The sequence below is a fragment of the Symphalangus syndactylus genome, chromosome 20 (assembly GCF_028878055.3).
Source record: "Symphalangus syndactylus isolate Jambi chromosome 20, NHGRI_mSymSyn1-v2.1_pri, whole genome shotgun sequence".
NCBI lineage: Eukaryota > Metazoa > Chordata > Mammalia > Primates > Hylobatidae > Symphalangus > Symphalangus syndactylus.
The window spans coordinates 49746731-49757720 of NC_072442.2; the positions used below are offsets into that span (position 1 = coordinate 49746731).

A 10990-nucleotide genomic window follows, 5' to 3' on the forward strand; every position below is an offset into this window, starting at 1 on the left:
GGTCATTCTGCTTATACTCTCATTTGTGAACAGATGCCAGGCAATAGTTACCAATCCAAGGTGAGGTGCTCAAGTTCAAAACCTGACCTTAGTTGTAAAAGTGGGGTTTTTATTTGAAAGAAAAACTTAACTTCCACAAGTTCTATTATAGTCTACAAATTTTCCTTTATTAAAAAAAACAAAAACCTGAATTTGAAAAAGGTAACCTTATTTATTTACTTCGTCTGTTTCCAAATTCTTGTTACTCCAAGAGTACAGACAGTTATTTACCTAAAATGCAAAACCTCCAAAGAGTTCACGCGGTGGCTGGCAGGCACACACATGTCAGTGCTTTACTGGGACACTTGGTACATGATATCCCTATTAAAGAGTACACAGTACCTTTAAAGAGGTCATTAAACAGAACACGGACAAATTTGCCACGCTCACATCCTGAACAATACACTTTGTAAAAAACATTCGCTAATTTAGGTTCTTCCAACCAGAAGAAAAAAAAAAAGCCAAGTCTCCCACAAAATGCCCCCAAATCCACAGCTGAGTGAAGGTCATAAAGAGTGAAATGAATGCAAACCAGGCCCTATCATTCGTCTCCTCCAGAAAAAGATGAAAAGACATTTCTGATGGCCCCAGGTGCTCTCCCACGAGGAGACAGTCTTTCATTTGAGGTTCTGAAGCGGCCTCACCTCGAACCCATGCGGGATCTTCCAAGAGTGCAATTCCCACAGCTCCACTTGCTCAAGGAAATCTTGGTGCACAGAAGGAAGCCTGCAGCCTCCCAGTACCAAGAAACCGGCAGGGCAAGTGGCAGAAGCCAGCTCTCGGGTGAGAGTCCTTAATCCCTGTTGCATTCGTTCCCCAAAGTTTTCGAATTTTTAAAAAGTTCAAACAAGGATTCGAAGCGCAGGACAGACCCTTCCCCTGGATCCCAACGCCATTTCGGCTCCTCCCGCGGCCCCCGCCAGGCAGCGCCGGCGCCCACCCGCGACGAGGAGGGTCCCGCAGGTGGGCAGCCTCCCCAGGCCGGGGCCTTCTGGGACCCCCAGGTGCCGTCCAGGGCGCCACGAAGTTGCGCCCGAGCCCGCGGGGTCCGGGGAGCCGCTGCCAGTGACAGCCGCGCTGGCTTGGGAGGCTCTTTGGGCGGCCGACGCCTCGGTGGGGCCGCGACTCCCGTCAGGGAAGCTCTCCCGGCCCGGTGCCGCCTTCTACGCCCGGCCCGAGCCTCCCACGGCTGGGCGCACGGGGCCTCTGGCCGCCGCCGCGCTCCCAGCTCGGACTCCAGCCCCGGCGGCGCGACGCTGCCCCGGCCCCGACCCGGCCGTCGCGAGCTGTCCTCCACCCCACGCTCCCCGGTCACTCACCCCGAGGCCGGGCAGCAGCAGCGTCAGCAGCAGCAGCAGCCGCTGGGCCGGCATGGCGAGGACTCGGCCCTGGCTCCGGGGGCGGTACGCACAGAGGACGGGGCGGGGGCGCCGCGACGACAGCGAGGCGGTGACCGAGCCTCAGCGGACGCAGAACTGACTAGGCGGCGGCGGCACCCCCATTCTCGGCCCTATAAGCGCCGGGTGCCGCGGCTTCTTCCGGTCGGGGCGGGGTTGGGGGCGGGGACAGGGGCGGGGCCAACCTAGGGGCGTGTTCCGGGCGGGGATGAGGGCGGTCCGAGGGCGTGCCCCGGGCGGGGATGCGGGAGGGGCTGGCTCGGGGCGGGGCCAAAGGCGGTGCTGGCGTCTGGCTGGCTTCGCTCCTGAGGCGGCGGCGGCTGTAATGGACCAGGCCTCGGCATCCAGCGTCTGGGGGCGCTGAGGGATCGAGGCGCGAAGCTTGTCTGTGGCTGGGAAAGACCGGCAGTGCCCCACCAGGCGGTCCCATTAACCCTGCCGAGGGACCTGCCGCGTCAGACTTCATCGGGGAAAAGGGCGGGACACGGGAGGTCCCGGGTGCCTAGAAGCCTCCTTTTCGTCTTTCCGCCGTGGTGGAATTATCGGCGAGGTTTACTGAGGCGACCTCCGGAGCGAACGTTTCAGCAGCTACCGGAGGCTTCCAGCAAACACGGCGCAGCTGCCCTGCGCGGCAGTCGCAGTGTTCACAGCCCTAGGGTTCTCCAGCTGTGCCTCGTCTTCTCCAGGGCCCCTTTCTTCCTTTTCCTTGCCCTCAGGAATTCCCCTCAAGTCATATCCAATAGCCATCAGTTCCGCTTGGAATGAACCACGGCCAAGTCACTCACCAAAAATTATAAGGAGGAAACCATTTCGGCCACTTGTGTCACGTGCGTTGATGTGACACGTGTGGAAGTGAAGTTTGAGATGGCCTGCGTCACAACTCGTTGGAGGGAGTGGGTGGGTTGAGGCCTCCTGCAAGGTCTATGTGAGGGTGTGGAGTATTAATTAAAGAGCTCGGCAGCTGTTTGGTCACTGGCATTGGCCTCTACGGAGAGGGACATGGGGAGGGAGGACACGTCTTTTGCAAGGAAAGAGAGTAAACTGAGATTTGGAGCCCAAGGAAAGGTATCTAACTTATCCTAGGAGAAAAAGAAAACGGCTATGAAATTATCTAATTTTTCCAGACTTGCTCATATGAGAGCCTAAGATTTTTCAGGTTTGAAGGAAAAGAATAAGCAATTCTAGACAAAACAACAAAGTAGTAGTGGGGGACTGGCCAAATGTCCAGTCTGTGTGCAATGTGGTCAATCTTATCCAACTAAAACAGACCAAAATGACAGTAAGCCCAAATCCTGCAAATAGAGCTCCCCATTACCTAACCCCCAGGCCTGGATTACAATGAGGGGACTAATCCCTACCGCATGCTGGAGACTCCAACACATCTCTGTAAGAGTGGGAAGAATCTTGGCAACTGTGAAAACAGTAGAGACATTTTGAAAAGTGTTACCTGCATGTATAATGCAAACAGAGGTTTGGGATTGACAGAGAGATGTACTGAGAGGCCCAGCACTCCTGGGCAGTATAGCCGGGCGTCCAGGGAGGCCTACAGCCCTGAAACTGGGAGGAGCTCTTTATTTCGTGACCTTTTATCTTTTCTTTTTAGAGATGAGATCTCACTATGTTGCCCAGGCTGCTCTCAAACTCCTGGGCTCAAGAGATCCTCCCCAGTAGCTGGGACTACAGGTGTGCCCCACAACACCTGGCTTGCGAGGACCTCTTTAATGATTACCTGTCCAGTTTGCCAGCTGACAGCAGCATCTGTTAGACCCTGTATACTTGACTTAAAAGAGAAGCTTGATTGAAAAATGTCACTTTCACATCCCCCCCTCTGGTGCTTTTTCTCAAACAGAGTAAGTCTAGGAGGGGAAAATTTGCTGTACTGGAACTCTGGCAGCCCTTTTACAATTCAAAATGTCACTGTGACCCTGTAACATCAGCAGATGAAACACAAAGGGGAATACTGACCTCAATTTCACTCATAAATCAGTTTTAAAGATCTTAGAAAAAAAAATCTGTTCCAAGAAGCCTGGACAGGTAGGTATTATTTATCTTACACTCAGTTGGACCAAATCCCCAGGGCTTAATTGCACTGTTACGTGTTCTCTGGATTTCTTTTTTTTTTTTTTTTTGAGACGGAGTTTCACTCTTTCGACCAGGCTAGAGTGCAGTGGCACAATCTTGGCTCACTGCAACCTCTGCCTTTTCGGTTTGAAGAGATTCTCCTGCCTGAGACTCCTGAGTAGCTGGGATTACAGGCACCCGCCACCACGCCTGGCTAATTTTTGTATTTTTAGTAGAGACGGGGTTTCACCATGTTGGCCAGGCTGGTCTCGAACTCCTGACCTCGTGATCTGCCCACCTCTGCCTCCTAACGTGCTGGGATTACAGGCGTGAGCCACCGCGCCCGGCCCTGTTCTCTGAATTTCTTATGCATCGTCCACATGCTTCATGCACTTCTCCACTTGATTGACGATCCAGACTGATAAGCACTGGTTTTATTTATGGTGGCATTGCCCATAATCTTGCTCCACAGTCAAGTACTTCTTTAGGCAGCTTTTTGCTTATGATAAAGTAAAAGCTGGTAGCACTGATAAACACAAACAGAAATGGAATATTTTGTAGGGTGCCTTTGAAGTGGACCTGCCCATATAAAAAACCTGCAAATGGGCAGTAAATGACCTTTCTGCAATTCACATTAAATAACATCCACTGAATAAAGCAAAGGTCATGGTCTTAGTGTAAAGATAAGCCCTGTTTTCCACCAGTATAAAAAACATACATACATCAGATTCAACAAAGAACTACAGCAGGACCTGACTGTGGGGAGGTGGGAGAAAATCTTATTTTCACTTCTCTTTAAACCACTGGTTCCCAAACTTGGAGAGCTAAAAAACAAAACAAAACAACAATAACAAAAAAAACAGATTTCCAGGCCAGGCATGGTGGCTCATGCCTGTAATCCCAGCACTTTGGGAGGCCGAGGCGGGGGGATTGCTTGAGATCAAGACCAGCCTGGGGAACATAGTGAGACCCTGTTTCTGTAAAAAAAAAAAAAAAAAAAAAAATTAGTCAGGCATGGTGGTTCACACCTGTAGTTCCAGTGACTTGGGAAGCTGGGGTGGGAGGATGGCTTGAGCCTGGGAGGTCAAGGCTGCAGTGAGCTTTGATCGTGCCGTGGCACTCTAGCCTGGACGACAGAGCAAGACCCTGTCTCAAAAAAATAGAAATAAAAAGCTGGGCGTGGCGGCTCACACCTGTAATCCCAGCACTTTGGGAGGACGAGGCGGGTCGATCACGAGGTCAGGAGTTCAAGACCAGCCTGAGCAACATGGTGAAACCCCGTCTCAACTAAAAATATAAAAATTAGCCGGGTGTGGTGGTGTGCGCCTGTAGTCCCAGCTACTCGGGATGCTGAGGGAGAAAAATCGCTTGAACCCGGGAGGCGGAGGTTGCAGTGAGCCGAGACTACGCCACTGCACTCCAGCCTGGGTGACAGAGTGAGACTGTATCTCAAAAAAAAAAAAGAAAAAAGAAATAAAAAATCTATTTCCAATAACTTCTTGTACCCCTTTCCCCGACTGATTCACAATGTCCAGGGGCAGAGCCCAGAGACCTGTGCGTTTTACAGTTTCCACTGTACACTGAAGGCAGTCAAGATTCAGGGCTCCAGCTCAGTCATGATGTCCAGCCTTGAGCCCTGCAGCCATGAATCCCTTTTAGTTTAGGAAATGTCGCCCTCTAGTGGAATAAATTATGACCCAAAAAAGAAGCTTGTGCCTATCTCATTTGTGTTTAAAACCCTTCAAAATCTCATTTAAAAATGTTTGTGAGGTTGATTTGCAGATAGCTAGTGAGAGGATAGATACCTTTGAAGGAGGAGACTTGAAAGAAAAATCTAGTAAAACCAGAAAGAAAGGTCCTGGTGGAAAACTCCAGTAACATTTCAAAGGAACAGTATCTTTATCAGAATAAATCAAGTCCAATTTTTTTTTTTTAGTGATATCGCTGCTGCTGCTTCTTGAACTGAACTTACAGAGTGTGTGGAAGTAGTTATGGGATAAATATTAATACAACCATAAAGGGGCCAGGCGCTGTGACTTACAACTGTAATCCCAGCACTGTGGGAGGCTGAGGTGGCGGATATCTTGAGCCTAAGAGTTTGAAAACAGTCTGGGCAACATAGTGACACCTTGTCCCTACAAAAAAATAAAATAATTAGCCAGGTGCCGTGGTGCACACCTGTAGTCCCAGCTACTCTGGAAGCTGAGGTGAGAGGATCGCTTGAGCCTGAGAGGTGGAGGCTGCAGTGAGTTGTGATAGCACTACTGCACTCCAGCCTGGGCAGCAGGGCGAGACCCTGTCTCAAAACAAAGAAACAAACAAAAAACAATGAAGCAAGAGTCTCTCTGATAGCAAGCTAAATTCTTATCTCCATCTTCCCCTCATATTTAAGGGACATTTTAAAAGTTGTTCTCACTGTGAACACTTTGGTTTTTAGGTAAATAGGACTTTGGCTTTTCCTGTTCTAGGATGACTGGATTTGAAAAGACTGTGACACTCATTCTAAGAACTTCCCTTTACCACAGAATCCCACCCACTACACACTTTCTTAGGTTGCAAAAGTGATTATTTCTTTTTTTTCACATTATACCATTATACCGTAAGGAGTAAAAAGTGATTATTTCTTATTATCTTTTTTATTGGCCGTTTGCTGTTTGGAAATGTGCAACTACATGCTTTATGGTACCGTCTTGTCTTATCTTTACTCTAAGACCATGACCTTTGCCTGATGTAGTGGATGTTATTTAATTTTAAGAGACAAGGCCTCTGCCCCACTACCTGGCACCCGTCACTCACTACCCCACTCCCAGGTTCTACCCTGTGGGGTAGCTTAGGCTAATCCTGACTGGTTATTTGTTCACTTGTCTCTGGGTGTTGTATTTCACACCCACTTGTGCCAAGTCTAGATGCCGCCACAGAAGTATCCATGTCCCCAGTTTCTATACATTAATATTCTCAAAGGGCCAAGGCAGCACCAAGATGGAAATGGCCATCTCTCAAAGTACCTCCACTTCCTCACTGGCCAGGCCGTCCTAATCCCCTGAGGTCTGGCTTAATTCCACAGAACTCTCTGGAAACTTCTCTCAAGCACCTCATAAACATTCTTCCTCTTGTAAAATCTCTTTGGACCTAATTCCTGGGTTTGTTTTTTCCACCCCCCACCGGGCCTCTTTTCAATTCAGGTATATTAAGGGTTCTTTTCTCTTGAACTTTTCCTCCTTGGATATTACCATTTTCTGGCTTTCCTCCTGTGTCTCTGCTTTTTTTCCTCCTTCCAGATTCTGTGTGGTTTATTTGGGGGACAGGGGGTTGGGGTAGGGACGGGGTTTGAGTCAGGGTCTGGGTCTATTGCCCAGGCTAGAGTGCAGTGGTGTGATCTAGGCTCACTGCAACCTCTGCCTCCCAGGCTGAAACCCCCGGGGGCATACCATCCTCTCTTCTCGGCCTCTGGAGTAGCTGGGACCACAGACAGGCACCACCACACCCAGCTAATTTTTTTATATTTTGTAGATGCCGGGCGAGTGAGTCTCACTTTGTTGCCAGGCTGGTCTCAAACTCATGAGCTCAAGCAATCAGCCTGCCTCAGCCTCCCAGAGTGCTGGAATTTGGCCTGGCGCGGTGGCTCACGCCTGTAATCCCAGCACTTTGGGAGGCCAGGGAGGGCGGATCACGAGGTCAGGAGTTCGAGACCAGCCTGGCCAATATGGTGAAACCCCATCCCTACTAAAAATACAAAAATTAGCCGGGCGTGGTGGCACGTGCCTGTAGTTGCAGCTACTCGAGAGGCTGAGGCAGAAGAATCACTTGAACTCCAGAGGCAGAGATTTCAGTGAGCCGAGATCGTGCCAGTGCACTCCAGCCTGGGCGATAGAGCAAGACTCCGTCTCAAAAAAAAAAAAAAAAAGGGCTGGGATCACAGGCATGAGCCCCTGTGGCCAGCCAGTACGTTGCTTGAGGCTTAATATGTAGACCTTATCTATTCTCTCTTTCCTTTCTTCCTAGGAGGGCTCATTTAACATATTTTATATACCAAATTTTATTTTATTTTATTATTTATTTTTGAGACAGAGTCTTTCTGTTGCCCAGGCTAGAGCACAGTGGCGTGATCTTGGCTCACTGCAACCTCTGCCTCCCGGGTTCAAGCAATTCTCTGCCTCAGCCTCCCAAGTAGCTGGGATTACAGGCGCCCACCACCAAGCCTGCCTAATTTTTTTGTATTTTTAGTAAAGGCGGGGTTTCACCATCTTGGCTAGGCTGGTCTTGAACTCCTGACGTCGTGATCCACCCACCTCAGCCTCCCAAAGTGCTGGGATTACAGCCCCAGCCTTTTATATACCAAATTTTAGAGCAGAAAGGCACTTTAGCCATAATGTAGTCAGCTTCATTTTGCAGATGACTTCACCTTTGACCTCTACATGGATAATTACCATTCATTCATTCAACAAAAATCACTGAAGGCTTCCAAGTACCAGGGATTAGTGCCATAAGGGAATATTAGAGAATTTTCAGGTTGATACCGGACATGCACAGAAATAACCAAGGTACAAGACCGACAGTGAAGGCCGGGCGTGATGGCTCATGCTTGTGATCCCAGCACTTTGGGAGGCCGAGGCAGGCAGATCACCTGAGGTCAGGAGTTTGACACCAGCCTGGCCAACATGGTGAAACCCTGTCTCTGTTAAAAATACAAAAATTATCTGGGTGTGGTGGCAGATGCCTTTAGTCCCAGCTACTTGGGAGACTGAGGCAGGAGAATCACTTGAACCCCAGGAGGCAGAGGTTGCAGTTAGCCGAGATAATGCCATTGCACTCCAGCCTGGGTGACAAGAACAAAACTTTGTCTAAAAAAAAAAATAATAATAATAATAATAATAAAGACTGACTGTGAAAAGTGCAAGAGGGAGGGAATAAACTTAGAGAAACAGAACTTTGGTCATCGAGAGAGATCAGGAAGGAAGGTGGTGGATGGATAGAGCTGGGAGGGCTTCATGGAAGAAGTGAGGTCTGGAATGTGCCATCTGTCAGATTTGACTGGAAAGGACATTCTAGGGGGACAAGGAGGATCTGAACAAAGGCGTGGGGAAAGGAAAGCACCGAGCAACTTCATGGAAGCCCTTCCCACAGTAATTGGTTCAGGGTGAACCCATGATATGAAAAACCTTCAGGGGGAATGCATGTGAGGGAGCAGGGAGCCCAGGAGCTGCTGGGTCTGCCCTTAGGATGATGCTGTTAGCACGGTGGCTGAGTGGGGCCGTGGGGGCAAGGGTTACCTGGAGTCTGGCTCCTCTGTTTTTTTTTTTTTTTTCTTGAGATGGAGTCTTGCTCTGTCACCCAGGCTGGAGTGGAATGGCACAATCTCATCTCACTGCAACCTCCGCCTCCTGGGTTCAAGTGATTCTCGTGCCTCAACCTCCCGAGTAGCTGGGACTACAGGTGTGTGCCACCATGCCCAGCTAATTTTCGTATTTTTAGTAGGGATGGGGTTCCACCATGTTGGTCAGGCTGCTCTCGAACTCCTGACCTCAAGTGATCCGCCCACCTCAGTCTCCCAAAATGCTGGGATTACGGGTGTGAGCCACCATGCCCGGCTGTGGTTCCTCTGGGTTTTTTCAAGTTGTGTCAGCTGGTTAGTTACTTTATGTTTTCCATTAAAATAAAAAGCATTCTGAAATTATATATATATAATTTATATATGTGTAAAAATTACATAATTTTACATAGTATTTACTAACAACACTAGAGAGAACTTAGAAAATTTTAAAAGGTGTCTTGATTACAAATTACTACAGAAGATGAAACAAAATGAAACAAAACATAGCATAGTAAATTACAAAAAAACAAGGGAAACTTCCCAATTAAAAAGCAAATACTTCCCAAAGAGAAATTAAAACACACTGCCGGGCGCAGTGGCTCACGCCTGTAATCCCAGCACTTTGGGAGGCCGAGGCAGGCGGATCACTTGAAGTCAGGAGTTTGAGACCAGCCTGACCAACATGGCAAAACCCCGTCTCTACTAAAAACAAAAAACTAGCTGGGCGTGCTGGCACATGCCTGTAATTCCAGCTACTCAGGAGGCTGAGGCAGGAGAATCACTTGAACCCGGGAGGCAGAGGTTACGGTGAGCCGAGATCACACCATTGCACTCCAGCATGGGCAACAAGAGCGAAACTCTGTCTAAAAAATAAAAATAAAAAAAAATACACCCATACAAAAACTTGTACACAAATGTTCATGGCAGCATTATTCATAATAGTCAAAAAGTGGAACCAACCCAAGTGTCCATCAACTGAAATGGATCAACAAAATATGGCATTATCTATTTAATGGAATATTTAACAATTGAAAAGCAATGGAGTATTGATACATGCTCCAATAGGGATGAACCTTCAGGACGTTATGCTTAGTGAAAGAAGCCAGTCACAAAAGACCATATGTTGTACCATTCTGTGTATATAATATGTCCAAATCTAGAAAGACAGAAAGTAGGTGAGCGGTTGCTTAGGGAAGGGGAAGCAGATGAGGGAGACTGGAGAGTGATGATAAAGGAGTGTGGATTTCTATTTGGGTTAATGAAAATATTTTGAAGTTGATTGCAGTGATGGCTACACAACTCTGTTAATACACCAAAGCCATTGAATTTGTACTTTATTTTCTTTGAGACAAAGTTTCACTTTGTTGCCCAGGCTAGAGTGCAGTGATGTGATCATGGCTCATTGCAGCCTCAACCTCCTGGGCTCAAGCAATTCTCCCGCTTCAGCCTTCCAAGTAGCTGGGACTACAGGTGCCCCGCCACCGTGCCTGGCTAATTTTTTAAAAAAATTATTTGTAGAAATGAGGTATCGCTATGTTGCCTAGGTTGGTTTCCAACTTCTGGGCTCAAGCGATCCTCCCACCATGGCCTCCCAAAGTGCTGGGATTACAGCCATGAGCCACGGTGCTCAGCCTGAATTTTTACCTAAATGAGTTCATTGTATGGTATGTAAATTATTCTTCAATAAAGCTACTACAAAAATATAAATGGTCTATACAGGCCAAGTAAAAGGCTGAAAATGACCAAGCTGAAAAAAAATCGGCCAGGCGCGGTGGCTCACGCCTGTAATCCCAGCACATTGGGAGGCCGAGGCGGGTGGATCATGAGGTCAGGAGATCGAGACCATCCTGGTTAACACGGTGAAACCCCATCTCTACTAAAAAATACAAAAAAAATTAGCTGGGCATGGTGGCGGGTGCCTGTAGCCCCAGCTACTTAGGAGGCTGAGGCAGGAGAATGGTGTGAACCCAGGAGGCGGAGCTTGCAGTGAGCTGAGATCATGCCACTGTACTCCAGCCTGGGCAACAGAGTGAGAGAGCGAGACTCTGTCTCAAAAAAAAAAGAAAGAAAAAAATCAAGACCATTATATGATGACAAAAATTAAACTTCAGATACAAAGGCATAGGTAGGCTAAAAGTGAAAAGATGGAGAACAATAAGATAGACCTTGTGAAACCGATAAG

General features: G+C 48.2%; 1 protein-coding gene across 1 annotated transcript in view; it reads right to left on the bottom strand.

Moving 5' to 3' along the window:
- Positions 1-1569, bottom strand: part of ERN1 (endoplasmic reticulum to nucleus signaling 1) — a 91880-nt gene extending 90311 nt beyond the window's left edge. Inside the window, exon 1 of the mRNA XM_055255860.2 lies at positions 1359-1569. Within this exon, the coding sequence (XP_055111835.2) occupies positions 1359-1412 (54 nt within the window). The 5' untranslated portion in view covers positions 1413-1569. The remainder of the gene's footprint in view (positions 1-1358) is intronic.
- Between the last annotated feature and the right edge of the window lie 9421 nt (positions 1570-10990).